The sequence below is a fragment of the Gopherus flavomarginatus genome, chromosome 3 (assembly GCF_025201925.1).
Source record: "Gopherus flavomarginatus isolate rGopFla2 chromosome 3, rGopFla2.mat.asm, whole genome shotgun sequence".
Taxonomy (NCBI): domain Eukaryota; kingdom Metazoa; phylum Chordata; order Testudines; family Testudinidae; genus Gopherus; species Gopherus flavomarginatus.
The window spans coordinates 2,038,313-2,060,327 of record NC_066619.1 but is presented as its reverse complement, the minus strand read 5'-3'; the positions used below and the strand labels follow the sequence as shown (position 1 = coordinate 2,060,327).

Below are 22,015 nucleotides of genomic sequence, written 5' to 3'. Positions count from 1 at the left end.
GCTGCATTGATGCCCATGCATTGTAGGGAGCAGTGAGCCTGCACCTAGCAGCACTGAGCTGCATGTCAGCTACAGCTGTAGCAGAGCTGCTGTTTAGACACAATTTTCCAAATGTTATAAAGGAACCTCAGTGCTGGTATTGTAAATACAGAGGAGTCACTCTTTCCACTGCTCTCCCATCGGCCACACCCTGCCCTTTTTGGGATTCAGCCTTCAGCTCATCTAATGGGAACCATAACAGCAGCTAAATGCATCTCCTGCATTAGCTTGTTTGTCCAGAGAACAAAGGCAGAAGCCATCTGCTGAGTGTTTGCCGATGGCCTGACATCACAAGCGGAAGGGTTCTGAAAACTTGCCTGCTATAACAACTCCTCCCTCAAAGCCAGATTCGTTTAGCCATGGTCCTGAGCTGGTTTTAGGAACAGCATGTGCTGTTCTGGATTGATTTCAGGGGAGTCATGCTCATTCACAGTAGCTCTAAATCTAGCCAATTGCAAAGGAGATTAGTTAAAAAAAAATACTGGTGCTGTCGCTGTCGTATCACACTTCTCATCTGTAGATCTCAAAGCACTTTACTAAGGTGTGTAGCTGCTGTTATTCCTATTCAGCATCGGGGAAACTGAGGCAAAGAGCAGGGAGGTGACTTGCCCAAGCTCACACTGAAAGTCAGTGCCGTGCCTGAGCTGACAGGTGTCCCATCCCTCTGGATCATGCTGCTTTCGTAGCTGCTGAGGATTCTTTAATATTTGGGGCTTTTCAGGTCAGCTGAAGAGTGCTGTAAAGGAGCCTCATAGCAATGATTTGATTCCACATTAGCGGTCTCCTCTCTGTAGCCTTGTTAATATATTTGCTTGGGGTTACACCCTGACATAGTCCTTTGTGAGATCCTCTTGTTGAAGATAGCGTAAAGGAATGCTGAACTATATTATTCTGTTTAGCTACTATCTAGTACTTTTGTGTGTAAAATTTAAATGAACCTCAGGCATACCTGACAGAGCACTGAAAGAGCATATGATGAACACACCCGGTGTGTTTCTCATTTAGAAGCAAGCTCTGTAGCCAGCCCATATCTGGTGCAGAAGTACATAACATGGTGTCAGGAGTAAACTAAGAACAGAACCGGAAGGAACAAAGCAACAAAGATTGCAGGATCTAATCAACATGCTACTCTTCAGTGCCCCAGAAAACTTCAGCTTTGAAACACCTTCACAATGGACAGACTAGAGGCAATATTTTGCAAGATTTCAAATTACAAACAAACTCCACAAAAACACTGGAGATATACAGGTATCTTGCTTAATTTATGCTATGAGGAGGTAGCAGGGCCTGCTCCAGGCACCAGCGCAGGAAGCAGGTGCTTGGGGCCGCCAATGGAAAGGGGCAGCACATCCGGGTCTTCGGTGGCAACTTGGCAGCGGGTCCCTCAGTCCCTCTCGGAGGGAAAGATCGGCCGCCGAAGAATGAAGTGGTGTGGTAGAGCTGCTGCTGAAGTGCCGCTGATTGCGGCTTACTCTTTTTTTTCATCCCTTGAGGCGGCAAAAAAGCTGGAGCCAGCCCTGGGAGGTGGACCAAGCATATCTTTAAATCCTTTGACCTTACTGGAGACAGTAACGAAAAAGATGACTATGAAAAGGTTCTGGCTATGTGTGATCCATACTATATCTTAGAGAAATATGGTTTATGAAAGAGCATGTTTCCAACAGAAAATCTACGGAGCAGAGGAAAATATTGAAAATTGTATACAAGGTCTGCATACATTGGCTGAAAACTGTGATTTGAGGAATGCAAAACATGACAATATCAGAGACAGGCTGATTATGGGGTTAAGAGAAAAAAACCTTTCATGACAGCTTCAGCTGAAGTGAGATTTAACCTTAGCTGCAGCTATATAGATAGCAAAACATTCTGAACTGGTGAAACAGCAAAACTTAGAGAAACTTCACAGATTTGAAAAACCTGAAACTAGTTTAGAAACTGTAAACAGACACTGGAGTGTTACAAGTTACCATAAAACCCCTGAGGCAAGGAGAGAGAATTCCCAGGCTAAGATGAACAAATTCCAGTCTACATGTACAAGGTATGAAAAAAGTCATATCCCAAGAGCATCCAAGGCACATGGTGTAATAAATGCATGAAACGTGGACATTTTGCTGCTCTTTGCTGCACCAAAGCAGCGAGGGTGCTGACTCATACTACAGGCAGCCAAGAGCCATTGTTTCTGGGATCCATCACTTGTGATGTCTCAGAGCCTGCCTGGAAAGTGAAACTGAATATTCATGGCAAGACTATTAATGTTAAAATTGATTAAGGAGCTGATGTCACAGTCATCTCAGAAGGGACTTACAATCACCTTCAACCTTCCCAGAGCTGACGTCACCTGACTGGCTCTGACTGGCCTTGGAGGGATTCTGAACTGCATGGGCCAGTTCACCACAGAAACAAAGACAAAAGCTATGCATTGAATGTACATGATCAAAGGACCACAGACCAACAGCCTTCTCAGCCTCAGTGTGGCAGCCATGATGGGCCTAGTGAGAAAGGTAGAAGAACTTGATGGAATATTTGCTGATATTGGGATTTTGAAAGGAGATCCAGTACAAGTCATCTCCAGGGACAATGCTGAATCATACAGTGTACATACACCTCGCAGGATTCCTATCCCATTACTTCACAGAGCGGAGACTGAGTTACAGAACATGGAGCAGATTGGCATAACTGAGAAAATCTCTGAGCCAACAGCAATGTGTGCCCCAGTGGTACCAGTTACAAAGAAAAATGGAAAAATATGAATCTGTGTGGATCTTAAAAGACATAATGAAGCAGTTGTGGGAGAAAAATATCTCCTCCCAACACTGGATGGCTTCCTCCCCAAGGTGAAAGGAACTATACTATTCTCCAAGCTGGATGCCGCGAGCAGATTCTGGCAAATTCTTTTAACCAAAGAAAGTGCTAAACTGACTATATTTAAGACACCTTTGGGAAGTTTGATTGTGAAGATCATCTTTTGGGATGACCACTGCACCTGAAATTTTCCAGAGAAGGACGGCAGAACTGTTAACAAACACAAACGGAGTTGTAGCTTTTATGGACAGCATTTTGATATATGGACCTTTGATGGAAGAACACAACAAAATCCTCAATGACGCCCTAAGCCCAGTCAGTCAGTCTGGACTGAAGGTAAACAAGGAAAAATGTGTTTTCCACCTACCCCACATTGAGTTTTTGGAACAGCCAATAAACAGATGGAATCAGTCCTAACCTTGAGAAAGTAAAACCAATTTGAGAATTGAATTCTCCAACTAACGTACCGGAACTGAGCTGTATCCTGGGGGTGGTAAATTACCGTGGTCAATACCTACAAGACCATTCTACACAAACAAAACCACTTCATGAACTGTTAAAGTCCAACACACTTTGACTCTGGGGGCCAAATCAATAAATTGCCTTAAAATGGTAAAAGAAATTATCTCAACAGCTCCTATTCTCAACTACTACAATGTGAACAAACCCACAATGGTTGGTGTGGATGCAAGCAGATCTGGTGTCTTGTTCCAACAACATGGCCCAGAGTGGAATCCAGCTGCATTTTGCTCTCACTCACTCAAAGAAGCAGAAAAATGATATGCACCGATTGAGAAGGAAAGCCTGGCAAGGATATGGACATGTAAGAACTTTTACAGATATCTGTGTGTGGACAGGATCCATTTACACTGTTAACAGATCGTAAATCACGTGTAACCCTCATTAATGTAGAAGACCTGAACCAAGCACTGCTGAGATGCCAGCGTCCATTGCTAAGGTTAATATGATTTAACCCAATTGCTCCGTATGTTCCTGGGAACAATCCGGCAGTAGCAGACACTCTGTCACAGACCCCAGCATCGCACACTCTGTGAGCTCAAAGATGATGTAAAGGCGTACGTGGATGCTGAGGCTGCATACAGACCAATATCAGGAAGGAGACTACTCCAGTTACAAAAAGCAACCTTGACAGACATGCAACTACAGGAAACTCTGTTACATTGGGGCGGCTGGCCCAAGTAGGTCAAGGACAATAAGGAAGTGACAATAGACTCCTTTGCAGAGCATGGACAATCAAGTGAATCAAATGGACTCATGATTAGAGGCATTAGCATTGTAATTCCAAATGAAATGATAGAAAAAATCCTAAATCTCATCCATGAAGCACATCGAGGATTAGCTAAATGCCGCAAACAGGCCAACCAGTAAGTGTGAGCATCAACAAGGCCATAAAGAATAAAGTATCCATATGTAAACATTGCAGAATTAACAGACCAAGGCAATACGAAGAACCTTTAGTAACAACACCTCTACCAGACAGACCTTGGAAAACGAGCCATAAGTAGAACCTAAGGTGCCATGTGGGTTTACTTAAATTGCCTAATAACAAGTAAACTCTTAATTGCAGCAATAGCACTCATAACAGGGCCAGCTCCAGGCACCAGCTTATCAGGCAGATGCTTGGGGCGGCAACTCCGGAGTGGGGCGGCACTTTGAGATTCCGCTGCAATTTGGCGAAGGGTCCCTCACTCCCACTCGGAGTGAAGGACCTCCCGCTGAATTGCCGCAGATCGCAATTGTGGCTTTTTTTTTTTTGGCCTGGATCCAGCCCTGACTGATGATGCAAATCAAGGTTCAATCTGTCCATTCTGGGACAGCAATGAGATCAGATATTTATGCCTTCATGTCCTAAGTCTGATGCACAGTTCTCCTATGTATCAAAGGGTGACGTGCAATAAACAATGTATTGATTATGAGCCAGCTTGCAAAAAATCCCAGATGGAAACATTCTTGCAGGCCAGCATATGGCGCCTGTCACATGACCTGAGTGTTTAGTTGTCTTATGGGGTACTAGGAAATGGAATGGAATGAATGACTCTGGTTCATTTGCGGTTTTCTTGGCATAATTTACAAGCAGAACTAGAATGTGGGAATTGAAAGCAATCACTCCTGCTCTCTTCCCATCTTGCCTCTGCGATTTCTGGTGCCAAATCCATTTTAATGTAATTTGAGTGTCCTCGAAGCAGATTTTCCCATAATGTACATGATTCCCACTAAAGGCTGCTGACAGCTGAAGCCAGTTCCCAGTTCTCAATACTGTCCTCTTGAGTTTGGGGCCCATATTGTCTCCTTTGTACTTGGAAGTGACTGTCGATGATATTGGCCAGATGTGTGGGTAAAGGACCTTTCTAGAGGCTGATGTGAATGCCACTTGGGGCCTGAGGAAACATGCTTCTGTGGTGAAGATTCAAGACTGGCACTCAAGATAACCTATTCCTAGCTCTTTCACAGCCTCACAGTGTGACCTTGGGCGGGTCATTTAATCTTGGTGTGTGATGGGGATGATGTTATTCCATTATTTCAGGCCCTGCGATGTGGAGGGAGCCCATTTATGCACATAACCTAGAAATGACGCACTTTGAATTAACAAGCCAGCCCTTAACAGTCCCCTAAAAACGGTAACGTTCTGATCTTGTAATGGGGAACATGAGTCCCCATCTTGCCATGCCCACAGACAGCTACCTGATGGCAAGAGACATACAGCACTGTTTAAAGAAAACAAAAAGATAAACATTTTTCCAACTTTGTGGAGTGCAGCCTTGAGCTGCTAACTGGGAGATGTGTCCTGGGATTTCCATGAAGGAAGGGTTTCATCTCTGCTTTGCTCAAGCACTTCAGATTGGCTTGTACAATAGGATGGAAAATCGAGCTCCTGTTTTTCTGTCTGGACATAGAGAAGAGCTAAGGTAGCCTCTGAAATGACGTTTGTTACGGAGTTACCGGGCGATGCTTTGGAACTGCTTCCCATCAAGCCAGTCAGGACTTTGGGGAGCCTCCTTTTTCTTGGAGCAGACTTGTTTAGGGCAAGAAGCTTACACAGCTTTACCTTTTGGGTTTTTTTTTTTTGGAGCATTTAGCATCCTCTGCCCCTCCGTGCGCTTTCCACAGCGAGTCCACCCCAGCGGGGTCCTGGGGAAGCCACCGGGTTCTGCACCCCCACTTTGCAGTTAGACGTGACTCTCAGCCAGCCAGTAAAACAGAGGTTTATTCGATGACAGGAACAGGGTTTAAAACAGAGCTTGTAGATACAGCGAACCGGACCCCTCGGCTGGGTCCATTTTGGGGGGCAGTGAGCCAGACCCCCAGGTCTGCCTTCCACCCTTGACCCCAGCCAGCTCTAGACTAACAACCCCTCCCAGCCCCTCCTCTCTCCTTAGCCCCTTTCCCGGGCCAGGAGGTTACCTGATCCCTTTGTCTTCAACACCTTTAGCGGGCACCTTTGCAGAGGAGGGGCCCAGGCCATTAGTTGCTAGGAGACAGAGCGTTAGGCATTTAGGTGCACTGGCCCTTTGCTCTGCCAGATACTTAAGAACTGCCATAGGGACACTGAGGCACCAACACAGTATTTAGAGAAAACATTAAGAACTTTCCCAGTTCGTCACATCTCTCCCCCCTTTGAGACCGAACTGAGCGAGGTCACTCCAGCCAGTGACCTGGGGAAGTTCGAACCCACCAACGTTTCCATGGATGCCCCAGCATCTTTCCCATTTCTTGGTGTGAGTTACACCAGGATAGTCCAGTTTTACGCCCTTCCTTAGGTTGAGTGTGCTTGATGGCACTTGCAGGCCGCATGTGGGAAGATTTATGCGGCTTGAACCCTTTTGCTACCCCAATACCTTTGGGGTTCAAACTGGGACGGGGTCTTTTCCCAGCACTTAAGAGAGCCCATCTTGGCCTTGGCCAGCTTTGGGCTTGGGCAGCCGCTTTTCACTTTGTGGCCCAGACACAACACCTTTGCCGTCCCCCCTTACACTTTTTAGCTTTTAAGGTCAGTTCCACCTCCTTGAGGCAGCCCAGCCCCCTTTTTACCTGGGCCACCTGTTCCTCCCAGGTCTGGCTAAAGATGCACACGTTATTAGACTTCAAAGAGAAACTGCTGAGCTTCAGTTCATCTGCAAATTTGACACCATCAGCTCAGGATTGAACAAAGACTGTGAATGGTTTGCCAATTACAGAACCAGTTTCTCCTCTCTTGGTTTTCACACCTCAACTGCTAGAACAGGGCCTCATCCTCCCTGATTGAACTGACCTTGTTATCTCTAGCTTGCTTGCTAGCACACATATATATACCTGCCCCTGGATATTTCCATTACATGCAACTGAGGAAGTGGGTATTCACCCACGAAAGCTCATGCTCCAAAACGTCTGTTAGTCTATAAGGTGCCACAGGATTCTTTGCTGCTTTTACAGATCCAGACTAACACGGCTACCCTCTGATACTTGACACGTTATTAGTGTTTGCCAGGGCCAAGTTTTTTATTGCCCTTTGCTTGTTTAGAATTTCCCCAGGCCTAGGCATGGGGTCGGCATTGGACACTGTGATGGCTTTAAGCTTTTGATAGCCCCCATAAAACCAGATTATCCTGTCTCCCTTGGGGATCAGCCCCACGGGTGAGGCCCATGGGCTGTAAAACGGCTGGATCCCATTTAAAGCCAGCATGTTTCTGACCTCTCTCTTCAGGTTCTGGGCTGCTTTCCCAGTGACTTTGAATGGGGAACACCTGATGGGGAGATTGTTTCCCACCTTAGGGAAGAGATTCCCCCGGAGGTCTTTTCCCTTTTTTATTCAGTCCTTTCTTTTTAGGTTTAGGGGTCCCCTCACTTTTCTCCCATCCAGCAGCTTGAACGGGAAGAACCCTGTGGATTTCTGGGGCCCCACCAGCTGCCTTTCGATTTTCCCCAGTTTTACTTCCCCTTGGGGAGCCCATTTTTGGTACAGGAATCCCTTCTCCTGCAGGACTCTGTCCCTGCAGCCTTCCCCAAGGGGGTTTGCAGCGCAGTGGCCAGCAAGTTTTCGCAGCTTCTTTAAGGAGGGATTCCTTTGCAGCTCGGTCTGGGATTTAGCGACTGGGGCAGGGAGTGGGACCTGCTCCCTCTCGCTGGCTGGGCCTGGGGTCGCAGCCCCCCTGAGCCCTGTCCCTGGTAGCTCCCTCCCTGCTGTGTAATTACTTCCCAGCAGCACGTCTAGACCAGGCAAACCTGTTTGGCAGCCGACCTGCCCTGCCCGGGTGTCCCCCAACTCAGATGAGATCTCAGCTCCCCCCCCCACCCTGTGCTCAGCGCTGCCCTTGCTGTCCCAGTGGGGACAGGCAGCGAGCTCTCTGCTCTGGTCCCAGCATCAGAGCCAGCGTGAGCCCCCTCTCCCGTGTGCAGGGGGGCAGGGAGCATTTTTCCCTCCCACTCAGCCCCAGGGGGCTGGTTACAGGTAGGCAGGTATTTTGAGCCCTGCAGCCCCTCCCCCCTGCCAGCCAGGTTATTTGCATTTTTACTGACCATTTCCATTTTAGCCAATTGGTTTCCTGGATTTGAATTTAAACCCTCGGCTGTTACAGGAGCGGGGCCTGGATTCTGTTCCATGGGGAGACAGTCACCCCCCAACAGGGCCTCCCAGCCGATATTCTGGAGAACCCCAACGACCAGCCAGCCCAACCCCTCCTGGGTCTGCACAGGGATCTGGGCCATAGGCAGGGCGAGGGGCTTTACCTCAGGGAACTTTACCCAGGTCCCACAGTCCCTCAGCATCTGGGGCTGCACCACCACAGTTCTTTCTGTCCCAGGGTCTCGCCCCCGCAGGCGTGTTTCCCCACTAACCCCTGGGCAGCCCCCTATGTCTCTTTGATCCACCATCACCAGTCCACGCTGCTGCTGCTTTTTCTGCAGCTTTTTTTCAGGCTTTTGCTCTTTCTTACGGTCCTCTTGCTCTCTCGGGCTCTGCTCCCATCCCATCCGTCTCCAATTTTCTGATGGGGAACCCAATCGTGAAGACCCTTGTCTGATTGGGGACCAGACTCCCGGGGATGCCTGGCTGATGCTCCAGCTGCTCTCAGATTCTCTTGTAGCCCCATCTGGGCCAGGAATCTGCTCCTCAGAGCGGTGCTTCTCCTTTAACTGCACGATTAACTGTGCCTTGGTGAATTTCCCCATGCGTAACCCTCTTTTTGTGCACAGGATCACAATGTCCTTTTTAAGGAGATGGTGATAGGCCATTACTTTACCGTTCCCAAGTGGCTTTGGACTTACAGGCCTGTGTGCTCTTGGCTCCCCATGGTTTCCAGGAAGAACCCCTGGTGTGCCAGCCCTTTTTGTGATTACCACCTCTTTGCCAGGGTCGAGCTGCAGACTCCTCCGCCCCTGGGACTGCTCCTGCAATCCCCCGGGGAACCCTGCTACTGCAAAAATCCTTCTCTTTCCCAGGGTCGAGCGGTAAGCTCCTCCGCCCCTGAGACTGCTGGCTGCAGTCCTCAGGGGGACCCTGTTACTCCAACAGTCCTTCTTGCTGGTCACACACTCCCAGAGGTTAACTGCCCCCTGAAACCGTCTCTCTTTGAGCCTTTAGCATGCCTGGTCCTCATTATTCCTCCTTTGTTTTACTGCTTCCCAGTTACTTACTGCAAGCAGCGCCATTCACGGGGTGCAGTACATCCCACCGCTGCCACCAGTTGTCACGGAGTTACCGAGCGATGCTCTGGAACTGCTCCCCACCAAGCCAGTCAGGACTTTGGGGAGCCTCCTTTCCCTTGGAGCAGACTTGTTTAGGGCAAGAAGCTCACACAGCTTTACCTTCTGGGTTTTTTTTTTGAGCATTTAGCATCCTCTGCCCCTCCGTGCGCTTCCCACAGCGAGTCCACCCCAGCGGGGTCCTGGGGAAGCCACCGGGTTCTGCACCCCCTGTGATGCAGTAGGGACTGTCTGTGTGGGGAGTGGGAGAGCAGGGGAGGACTTTAGGAGATGGACGATGCCAGAGCCTGTAACCTGAGCTAGGTAAGGGAGGAGAAAGGTCAACACCTTTGCCCGGGAAGGGGACAAAGGAAGGGAGTGGCAGGAGGGAAGCAGTTGGAGTTTGGGCTTGGGGCTGGATGGGCGGAATTCAGGGTATCCTAGCTGGGATCCAAGCACCCTGAAAGCCCAGAAGGACTCGGTGGAGGGGTCCTGACTGTGCCTGCAAGCTCTGCTGTAACCTGTGTTCCTGTTGTCCAATAAACCTTCTGTTTTACTGACTGGCTGAGAGTCACTGTGGGTCCCAGGAAGAGGGGTGCAGGGCCGGACTCCCCCACACTCCGTGACAACTGGTGGCAGCGGTGGGATATACTGCACCCCGTGGACGGCGCTTCCTGCAGTAAGTGACTGGGGAGCAGTAAAACGAAGGGGTGGTTAACCCCTGGGAGTGTGTGCCCAGTGAGAAGGACTTTGCAGTAACAGGGTCCCCCGGGGGATTGCAGCGAGCGGTCCCAGGGGCGGAGGAGTCTGCAGCTCGACCCTGGCAGAGAGGTGGTGACCTCAAGAAGGGCTGGTGCACTAGGGGTCCCCTGGAAACCGTGGGGAGCGGCGAGCACCCCGGCCTGTGAGTGGTCAGCAGGAAGATGTATGCCAAGCGGCGCAAGTGTGACCTGCTGGAGCTGTGCAAGCAGAGGGGGCTGCACCCAGGGAGACGCACCAAGGACCAGCTGATTGCCCAGCTGGAGGAGGGAGACCGCATGAATGAACGGAGCCCTGTCGCTGAGGGAAGCAGCCGAGCAGATGCAGCGCAGGCACCAGTGTCTGTCCCCGCTGGGAGTGGTCAGCCGGCGGACGAGGGCTTCCCGAGACCCCCCCTTCCTAGGCGTAGAGGAAGGGCGGGGAGGAGCCCAGTGTATACCGAGGGCACCGTGACACCCCCGGCCAGCAGGGGATCTGCCCGGCGAAGCCCACCCCCCAGCAGGGGATCCTCCCGGCAACGCTCGGCATCCGTGGAGCGGATGCGGCTGGAATATGAAAGGGAGCTGAGACGGGAGGAGCTCGAGTTAAAGAGGCGAGAGCTGGAGGAGAAGGCGAAACAGCGTGAACATGAGGAGAACCAGCGCCAGCGTGAGCAGGAGGAGAAGGAGAACCAGCGTAAACATGAGCGGGAGGAGAAGGAGAAACAGCGTAAACATGAGCTGGACCTGGCCCAGCTGAGGAGCAGTGAGGCCCCAGCTGCGGTGAGTGAGGGGGGACCCAAGCCTACAAAGAGCTTTGATAAGCACTTGCTGCCCCGGCGTAAGGAGGGGGAGGACATAGATACCTTCCTGACGGCCTTTGAGAATGCCTGCGAGCTGCACAGGGTTGACCCTGCAGACAGGATCGCAGTTCTCACCCCCTTACTGGACTCCACAGCCGTGGAGGTGTACAGCCGACTGAAAGGGGCGGAGGCAGGGGACTACGAACTGTTCAAACAGGCCCTGCTCCGCGAGTTTGGGCTGACTCCTGAGATGTACCGGAAAAAGTTCCGGAGCCAGCGTAAAACCCGTGAGGTTACATACCTACAACTGGTCAACCGGGCGCAGGGGTATGCCCGCAAGTGGACAGCTGGGGCCCAAACTAAAGAGGACCTGCTTGACCTATTCATACTGGAGCACCTGTACGAGCAGTGCCCGTCCGACCTGAGGCTGTGGTTGATGGACCAGAAGCCGGAGAACCCGCAGCACGCAGGCCAGCTGGCCGACCAATTTGTGGACAGTCGGGCAGGGGATGGCAGGGAGGAGTCTCGAAGGAGCAGGCCTGCCTCAACGCAGAGAGAGAGTCAACATGGGACCTCCCAAAGGGGGCCTATGGAGAACCCCCCCAAAAGGGGAACATCCAGCGGCAGGTCCCTCTGACCCACTCAAGGGGACCCACGAGATATGGGCTGCTATCGCTGTGGCCAACGAGGTCACATACGGGCCCAGTGCCCCAAGCTCAGGGACAGACCAAGCAGACCCAACCCGCAGAGGGTGGACTGGGTAAAAACCCAATCGGAGGAGGGGCTACATTCCCAGGAAAGGGGGGTTGGCAACATACCACCTATGGATGCTCCCGGTTCCGGGTTTTTGGTTTACCGGGTGGGCGCGGGGCTGCCCCTCCGGAAAGAGTGCATTGTTTCCCTGGAAGTGGATGGGAGGAAGGTCACTGGGTACTGGGACACGGGCGCAGAGGTGACGCTGGCCCGGCCCGAGGTGGTGGCCTCAGATCGGATGGTGCCCGACACCTACCTGACCCTGATGGGCGTGGGCGGGACCCCATTCAAGGTACCCGTGGCAAGGGTACACCTGAAATGGGGGGCCAAGGAGGGCCCCAAGGATGTGGGGGTACACCAATATTTGCCCACTGACGTGTTAATGGGAGGGGACCTTGAGGACTGGCCTACTAACACCCAGAGTGCCCTGGTCGTGACTCGTAGTCAGAGTCGGCAAATGGCACTGCACCCCGAAAACGGGGAAGGTACTCGACCTGAGGTGCAGGACCCTAACTCAGGGAGCGGGGAACGCCCAGGGGCACGGTGCAGAGAGGCTGCGGCCTCAGACCCAGCCAGCAAGGGAGAGCCGGTCCCCATTCCTGTCCCAGCTGCTGAGTTCCAGGCCGAGTTGCAGAAAGATCCCTCCTTGCGGAAGCACCGGGACCGGGCTGACCTTAGTGCGGTACAGACCATGAGGAGAGGTTGCAAGGAGAGGTTCCTGTGGGAGAAGGGGTTCCTGTACCGAGAATGGGCTCCCCCAGGGGAAGTAGAGTCATGGGGGATCAGGAGGCAGTTGGTGGTTCCCCAGAAGTTCCGTCACAAGCTGTTGTACCTGGCCCATGACATCCCTCTCGCAGGGCACCAGGGAATCCGGCGCACCAGGCAGAGGCTGCTACAGAACTTTTACTGGCCTGGGGTCTTTACCCATGTCCGACAGTACTGCCAATCCTGTGATCCCTGCCAGAGGGTGGGGAAGGCCCGGGACAAGGGGAAAGCAGCTTTGAGGCCTTTACCCATCATAGAAGAACCTTTCCAGAAGGTGGCCATGGACATAGTGGGACCTCTCAGCAAGACGACCCGGTCAGGGAAGAAATACATCCTGGTGGTGGTGGATTTTGCCACTCGCTACCCCGAGGCGGTGGCCTTGTCCTCTATCGAAGCAGACACAGTGGCAGATGCGCTGCTGACAATTTTCAGCCGGGTGGGGTTCCCCAAGGAGGTCTTAACGGACCAGGGGTCCAACTTCATGTCGGCCCTGCTCCGGTCCTTATGGCAGAAATGTGGGGTCCAGCACAACTGGGCCTCAGCGTATCACCCCCAGTCGAACGGGCTGGTAGAAAGGTTCAACGGGACGCTGAAGATGATGCTAAAAACATTTATGAACCAGCATCCGCAAGATTGGGACAAGTACTTACCTCACCTGCTGTTTGCGTACAGGGAGGTACCCCAGGAATCTACTGGGTTTTCACCTTTCGAACTGTTGTATGGAAGGCGGGTGAGGGGGCCCCTAGACCTGATGAGGGACGAATGGGAGGGGAAGGCCTCTCCCGAGGGAGAGTCAGTGGTGGAGTATGTCCTGACCTTCCGGGAAAGACTGGCCGAGCTCATGGGCCTGGCCAGGGAGAATCTGGCCCGAGCCCAGAGGAGGCAGAAGGTCTGGTATGACCGCACAGCCCGAGCCCGTGCCTTCGCCACCGGGGATCAGGTGATGGTTCTCATCCCCGTGAGGAGAAACAAACTCCAGGCCGCCTGGGAAGGGCCCTTCAAGGTTATCAAGCAACTGAATGAGGTAAACTATGTGGTGGAGCTGTCAAACCGGGCACATCACCGTCGGGTGTACCATGTGAACATGATGAAACCATACTATGACAGGGGGAATGTGGTGTTGGCCGTGTGTGGACATTGGGAGGGGCAGGGAGATGACCCCTTAGTGGATCTATTCCCTGGGACAAAAACTGGTTCCCCCCTGGAGGCGATTCCCCTCTCTGATCAGAAGAGCCCGGGCCAGCACGCTGAGATCAGAGGGGTGCTGCATCTGTACAGACAGCTGTTTTCCAACCAGCCTGGACGCACTAATTTGACTGTCCACCGGGTGGAGACCGGGTCACACCCCCCTATAAGATGCTCCCCTTTTCGGGTCACTGGTAAAACTGCCCAGGATCTTGAAAGAGAGGTCAGGGACATGCTGGCTTTGGGGGTGATCCAGCCGTCTTCCAGCCCTTGGGCCTCGCCAGTAGTGCTGGTTCCCAAGAAGGATGGGTCAATCCGGTTCTGTGTGGACTATCGAAAGCTCAATGCCATCACCGTATCTGATGCCTACCCTATGCCCAGGCCTGACGAGCTCCTAGACAAGCTGGGAGGTGCACGGTACCTCACCACTATGGATCTTACCAAAGGCTACTGGCAAGTGCCGCTGGACGCAGATGCCAGGCTGAAATCGGCCTTTATCACCCCTCTGGGGCTCTATGAGTTTTTGACCCTGCCCTTCGGCCTCAAGGGAGCGCCGGCCACCTTCCAGCGCCTGGTGGATCAGCTACTGAGGGGGATGGAGAGTTTTGCCGTGGCGTATATTGACGACATCTGCGTCTTCAGCCAGACCTGGGAGGACCACGTGTCCCAGGTTAAACAAGTCCTGGACCGACTCCGAAAGGCTGGGTTAACAGTAAAGGCTGAGAAGTGCAAGGTGGGGATGGCTGAAGTATCTTACCTGGGCCATCGGGTGGGGAGCGGCTGCCTGAAGCCGGAACCAGCCAAGGTGGAGGTGATCAGAGACTGGCCTGCTCCCCAAACCAAAAAGCAGGTCCAGGCCTTTATTGGGATGGCGGGGTACTATCGAAGGTTCGTGCCCCACTTCAGTGCCATAGCCGGCCCCATCACTGAACTGTGCAAAAAGGGGAAGCCAGACAAGGTGATCTGGACTGAGCAGTGCCAGGAGGCTTTCCGGGCGCTGAAGGAGGCTCTGGTTAGCGACCCAGTTCTGGCAAACCCAGATTTTGACAAACCCTTTATGGTGTTCACCGATGCCTCAGACACGGGACTGGGGGCGGTGTTAATGCAGGAGGATGAAAAGGGGGAGAGACACCCCATCGTGTACCTGAGTAAGAAGCTGCTACCCCGGGAACAAAGCTACGCGGCCATCGAGAAGGAATGCCTGGCCATGGTGTGGGCCCTTAAGAAGCTAGAGCCATATCTCTTTGGGCGACACTTCACCGTGTACACCGACCACTCTCCCCTGACCTGGCTGCACCAGATGAAAGGAGCCAACGCCAAGCTCCTGAGGTGGAGCCTGCTCCTGCAGGACTATGACATGGACGTGGTCCATGTGAAGGGAAGTGCCAACCTGACAGCGGATGCGTTGTCCCGGAGAGGGGACCCTGAACTTCCCCAGGTCACTGGGCAGAGTGACCCCGCTCAGTTCAGTCTCGAAGGGGGGAGAGATGTGATGCAGTAGGGACTGTCTGTGTGGGGAGTGGGAGAGCAGGGGAGGACTTTAGGAGATGGACGATGCCAGAGCCTGTAACCTGAGCTAGGTAAGGGAGGAGAAAGGTCAACACCTTTGCCCGGGAAGGGGACAAAGGAAGGGAGTGGCAGGAGGGAAGCAGTTGGAGTTTGGGCTTGGGGCTGGATGGGCGGAATTCAGGGTATCCTAGCTGGGATCCAAGCACCCTGAAAGCCCAGAAGGACTCGGTGGAGGGGTCCTGACTGTGCCTGCAAGCTCTGCTGTAACCTGTGTTCCTGTTGTCCAATAAACCTTCTGTTTTACTGACTGGCTGAGAGTCACTGTGGGTCCCAGGAAGAGGGGTGCAGGGCCGGACTCCCCCACACTCCGTGACACCCCCACTTTGCAGTTAGACGTAACTCTCAGCCAGCCAGTAAAACAGAGGTTTATTCGATGACAGGAACAGGTTTTAAAACAGAGCTTGTAGATACAGCGAACCGGACCCCTCGGCTGGGTCCATTTTGGGGGGCAGTGAGCCAGACCCCCAGGTCTGCCTTCCACCCTTGACCCCAGCCAGCTCCAGACTAACAACCCCTCCCAGCCCCTCCTCTCTCCTTAGCCCCTTTCCCGGGCCAGGAGGTTACCTGATCCCTTTGTCTTCAACACCTTTAGCTGGCACCTTTGCAGAGGAGGGGCCCAGGCCATTAGTTGCTAGGAGACAGAGCGTTAGGCATTTAGGTGCACTGGCCCTTTGCTCTGCCAGATACTTAAGAACTGCCATGGGGACACTGAGGCACCAACACAGTATTTAGAGAAAACATTAAGAACTTTCCCAGTTCGTCACAACGTTATCCACCACCACGCCAGTGTGATGACACTGGCCCACTGACATGCCAATAGACACTTCCAAAGGTGATGCCGTGTGCACAGGAAAAGGACTGGATTAGTGAGCGATTGACGGTGCCCTTTGGTTCACCTTAGAAACAACTATGCTATAAGGAGCTATATACTCCACCCATTCAAATCCATCCCTGCTTGTCACTATCTAAAAGCTGTTTCTGTGCAACATCTGTTCAACTGCCCATACTGGTGGAGCCGGTACATCTCCTAGCAGAGAGACGTGCGCATCACAGCAACCATTACTGCTCCCCTTGCTGGCTTCTCTGCTGAGAATCCAAGGTCTGAATGGGCCATGGAGACATCCTTAGAGAGGACCTCTCCAGAGCAGGGTTCCGATGCCTTGGAGTGACCTTGAGCTCATGCTGCCAGTACTAACCTGTTTGAGAAGATTTCGGTCTCCAGGGCTCAGACACTTTTCACCAAGAAAAAAATCACATGAAAAGAAAATCCAGTGCAGCCTTTAAACCATAGCAAGGAGGAAGCCACTGTACTTCTGCTTGAAAGCCTATTTCGTAAAGTGTTTCCCCAGACCAAGGAAACCACTTCTGGGCCTCCCTATCCCCTAATGGTTGAGTCTTCTCTCACACCTGTGCTTGGTGCAGAGAAGCCCCCATTGGCTCCATCTCACTGGCCTTTCCCAGTGTGTCTGTTCATGCTTCGATAGAGGATCGCCACTACCTGGTGTTCTGACTCATCCCCTGAATGTGGTCCACCAACATCCTCACACAGAGCATGTCGGGCTGTCTTCTGTAAAAGAACACCTGCACCATGGTAAAAGTCACTGGGGAGATGCTGTGCATCCGGGCCTGGGCTCCCCGCAGGCAAGGCCCTGACAATGAGGAGCTGCTTGATCTCCTCCATCACGGTGAGATAAGGCCTGACCTATGGAAATGGTGACAGATGTTGTTTTGGTTACCAGCCTGCCTGCCCAGCAAGGGGCAGGCTGCACTGACAGCTGTCACTATGTAGCTTAGTGTGGTTAGGAGCAGAGACAGATCTCACTTGGAACCCCTCAGACTTTGGAGAAGTTCATCTCTGGATCCCAACTTCATGGTCTGGGCTGGGATTTTATCAGAGCGCTGGATCAGAACTCTCTGAAGCTTTGAGGAAACCCAAACCAAGATTTGTACTAAGTAGCCTGGGCCTTTCTCTAGTTTGAAGAGGTTCGAGGTAGGAATGGCTATTGGATGGAAGGCCTGTAATTAAAAGAGAAAAGATGGAAATGGGAAATGCAAGCCCAGGGCGCTAACAATTGCGAGTTGCCAAGAGAACACTGTGTTGCTGTATTAGTGGATGGCTGCTTAGGTACATATTCAGAACCATCTGTGTAGATGCCTCAGATCCAGTAGCCTTTTCAGATCCTCAAGTTACGAGCTGTTTAAGTAGCTAATCAAGTGCAGCTTGGTAAAACCTGCAGGGTCCTGTTATGGTAAACTAACAAATCCAGATATCACTGTATGAAATAAATGTGCAAAGTTGGAATGAATGTTATATTGGTGTCTGCATCAGCATGTCACTAGCAAGTGACTCGGTGGACAGGTCTGTCCAGTGCTCCAGGGACTTCTGAGCTTGGTAGTGAACTTATGCTACAGAGCCTGGCAAACTTCAGTTCATCTGGTTTTTTCCAGTTCTGCATTACCTCTACCCTGGCCTTGCGTTGCCCTTCCACTCTGCCAGCAGTGTGAGTCTCCTTCCCCCAATCGCATGCCACTGCGGCCCCTCTCCCATGGCACCTGAGCATGAAACGCTCTTATTGAGTGAAATTACAAGGCCCTCTCCTCATTCAAATCCCTCCTAAAGACTCACTCCTGCCATGAGGCCTAGAAGGGATCCAGCTGACAAAGCTGAGGATAATGATGGACAGTTTATAGAGCGTCTGTATTTTAACACCACATTAACCCTATATTGCTATGAGATGGCTGAACACATTACCCCTCCGTTGTACTCCCGCCTCCCTTTCAATGTCTGCCTCCCAGCCTGCTGTCTGTCTGTCTGACTACATTTGGAGCCCCGCAGGGTAGCAGCTGATCCCGTCTGCTGTTTGGAAAGCAGCTAGCATATTGTCGATGCTACCAGAAACAAACAAAAACAGGTAAAATCTTCGCTGTGTGCCAGTTACAAAAAGAATATAAATGCATCTCCCATAATACAGGAAAGTGAGAGAGAGAGAGAGAGAGAGAGAGTGTGTGTGTGTGTGTCATACATACCTGGAGCTGCAGTGTCATACATTTACAGTAATTGAAGTGGTTCCCCAGAGAATTCTGTTTATCAGAATTCAGTGTGAGTGACTTGGGGGAAAAGGAAATGTTTTTGAGTGGCTGCTGTGAACAATGTTATTGCTAAATTTAAATCAGTCAAACAGTGCTGAAATGGGTTGTGCTGCAATTTCTTTTCCTGTTTTACCGTCCGTTTGTTTGCTTTTTGTTTCCACAGAACAATTCAATTAAAACATCGAAATACAATTTCTTCACTTTCCTGCCTCTCAACCTGTTTGAGCAGTTTCAGCGAATAGCCAATGCCTATTTTCTGTTCCTGCTGATTCTGCAGGTAGGAATTCACTTTCCTTTTTAACAGACTATCTGGCCCCTTCCCAGTGCTTGGCTGTGGGTTGACTTGGAATAAAGCACTAGCTGTGCCCATAATGTGAATTAGCATCTTATTAAAACCCAAAAGCAGAGACATAAAATAGGGCAAGAAAGGAAACTTGTCCTGCTGAGGTCTGGCAAACGCTGTATAGTTCCTCTCTGGTGGGAGTGCCTGTTAGACATACTGGCTTGATCCCAGGGAAGGGAAGTTTTAGTTAATGTTTACAAGATGTTGTGCCCGTTTTTCGTCTCCCGTTCTACACATAAGTGCTGCTGTTGGGTTCCCTGGGATGGTTTCCTCTCGCAGCACCTAGTGAAACCTGTCCTTATCAAGCTTTTTCAAAGACAAACTGCTGGTATCTACTGTGACGGGTTGGATCACTGAAACCCCCTTGGGGCTGCCAATTCATGTGCCAAGACTATTTCTGGCCCTGCTTTCCCTGCCAGCTTGGGACTCCAGCACCCTGTCTTGCTGAGCCAGACACACCCATCTGCTCCAACACAGATCCAGGGTCTGAACCACATGCCCCAAAGCTGCAGACTTAACTGAAAGCAATATAAGAAGTGTTTCTGTCTTTAACACTCAGATGCCCATCTCCTAGTGGGGTCCAAACCCCAAATAAATCAGTTATACCCAGTATAAAGCTTATACAGGGTAAACTCATAAACTCATAAATTGTTCACCCTCTATAACACTGATAGAGAGATGCACAGTTGTTTGCCCTCTCTCCCCCAGGTATCAATATATACTCTAGGTTAATTAATAAGTAAAAAGTGATTTTATTAAATACAGAAAGTAGAATTTAAGTGGTTCCAAGTAATAACAGACAGAAAAAAGTGAATTACAAAGCAAATTAAAATGAAACACACCAGTCTAAGCCTAATACAATAATAAAACTGAATACAGATAAAATCTCACCCTCAGAGATATTTCAATAAGTTTATTTCACAGACTGAATGCCTTCCTAGTCTGGGCACAATCCTTTCTCCTGGTACTGCCCTTCTTTCAGTGCAGGTGGTAGCTCAGGGATTTCTCATGATGGCTCTCCCTTTTTTTCTGTTCCACCCCCTTATATATCTTTTGCACAAGGCGGGAATCCTTTGTCCCTCTCTGGGTTCCCAACCCCCACTTCTCAATGGAAAAGCACCAGGTTAAAGATGGATTCCAGTTCAGGTGACATTGCCTACTTGCCAGCACACACTATACAGGAAGACTTGCAAGGAAAACAGAAACATCTACAGACAATTGTCCTGGTTAATGGGAGTCATCGAGATTCCAAACCACCATTAATGGCCCACACTTTGCATAATTACAATAGGCCTTCAGAGTTATATTTTATATTTTAGTTTCTGATACAAGAGTGGTACATTTTTACAAATAGGATGACCACACTCAGTAGATTATAAGCTTTGTAATGATACCTTACAAGAGACCTTTTGCATGAAACGTATTTTAGTTACATTATGTTCACACTCATCAGCATATTTTCATAAAATCATATAGCGTGCAACGTCACATCTACCAACTGCATAAACAGAGAACCTGGGAGAGAGCTGACTTTGCAAACACGAACATTTCCATGAGACTGAGGGTGTTACAGCAAGGAGCTTGCCATTCATTTACACCAAACGGAGCAGATTGCTGCTGTGTGCTCAGAGCAGGGGATGGAATTGCATGCTGGGGCACGTAGGCTCTACAAAAGGAGGTTACAGCAGAAGGCACCAGTGTAGAACTCCAAGGGTCATACGGGGCCCTGGGTTGGAGTTTGCCCATTTCTGATAGCAATGTGTCTGCCCTAAAACTGAGCATATCTCACCAGCCTATATCAGCATCTCTGCACCTTTGTACTTTGCTCAAACAATGATAAAAGTCATGTACTTTGTCATTTTTAAACCATGTCTCTTAACCCTGGTATCAGAGCGTGGCCCTCACGGAGGACTGATTCTAAGGCAAGTCTGATGTTTGTCTTTTCAGAGTCATCCAAGCACAAACGAGCCTGGCACATTATCCTGTTTGAATCAGCTTTGCCGCGCTCAGACAACTCGGAAATGACTAAACAGAATTTTACTAAACTTAAAAACCTCCCTATGTGCTGAGAACAACCCTGGGAAATTTCAGCTCACAGGGACATTTTTCAGGAAATCATAAGACCCTAAAACCCAGGTTTACAGTGAAAGTGCCTCCTCGGCCTTGTTACTGGTATATGGCACTGTGTGTTGGTCTTTAATCTGTAGATAAGATTTATCGGCTAGGTCCCTTTATACTCATCAGCAGTGTCTTTTGCTGAACCATTAAAGGTCAACCGTAAATAAAAACTGTTTGTGCTTTTCCATTGCCTTGATCAAGATGGGCTCAGAGAAATGGCCATTGGGCTTTTACCTTTCAGTTTTTCCTCCGTTTGCCCACCACCACCACCGCCCCCTACAAATATCAGCTCCTTGCCCTTTTTTCTTGTACTCAGAGGACGCTGGTGATATTTGTAGGACTTGGAATAGGACCATGGAGCAGAACATGGAATCCCAAGCTGCATCTCTCCCATCCTGAGGGCTTTTCTGCGCTAGAAATTTGTACTGCTGTAACCGGTATAGATAAACTACACCACCCCTAGTGTGGAGAAAGTGCTTATGCCAGGGATGCTATTCCCGTATGGGAAGGGGAATAATCAGGGCTGGCTCCAGGCACCAGCTTAGCAAGCAGGTGCTTGGGGCAGCCACTCTGGAGAGAGGCGGCAGGTCCAGCTATTCGGCGGAGGGTCTCTCACTCCCAGTCGGAGAGAAGGACCTCAAGTTGAATTGCTGCAGACACAATCGCGGATTTTATTTATTTATTTATTTATTTATTGTGGCTGCTTGGGGCGGCAAAACCCCTGGAGCCGGCCCTAGGAATAATTATACTGGGAAAAGTCACGTTCACACCACTGTAACTATATCCACACTTGGCATTTGACCAGTAAAATAAATCTCCCCTCCCCCACTGAGTCAGATCAGTTTAACTCTTAAGAGTTGGCCAGGGCTAAGCCTCCTCCCATTGTTCACAATCAAGGACTGGGGGAAATGCCTGCCTTGTTTCAGCCTGTTGAGAGAGCCACCATTCGCAGCCTCCAGATGTCCCTGCCGAAGTCCTCCCGAAAAGGGATTTGATATTTCTAATGTAAAAAAAAAAAAAAAGAAGGAAATAAATCCTCTCCCTTTCCCAAGACCCCCCCCCCCCCGGCCCCTTTTTACACAAAGGATGGTTTTCCTTTGCAGGTTTGTGTGTAAATGATCGCGCAGAATTTC

General features: G+C 50.7%; 1 protein-coding gene across 4 annotated transcripts in view; it reads left to right on the top strand.

Annotated features, from left to right (window-relative positions):
• Positions 1-22,015, top strand: part of LOC127046481 (phospholipid-transporting ATPase FetA-like) — a 137,703-nt gene that overhangs the window by 37,952 nt on the left and 77,736 nt on the right. For all 4 annotated transcript variants that reach the window (XM_050943550.1, XM_050943551.1, XM_050943554.1 and 1 more), the window contains exon 4: positions 18,585-18,698. In XM_050943550.1, coding sequence (XP_050799507.1) covers positions 18,585-18,698 — 114 coding nt within the window. The remainder of the gene's footprint in view (positions 1-18,584; positions 18,699-22,015) is intronic.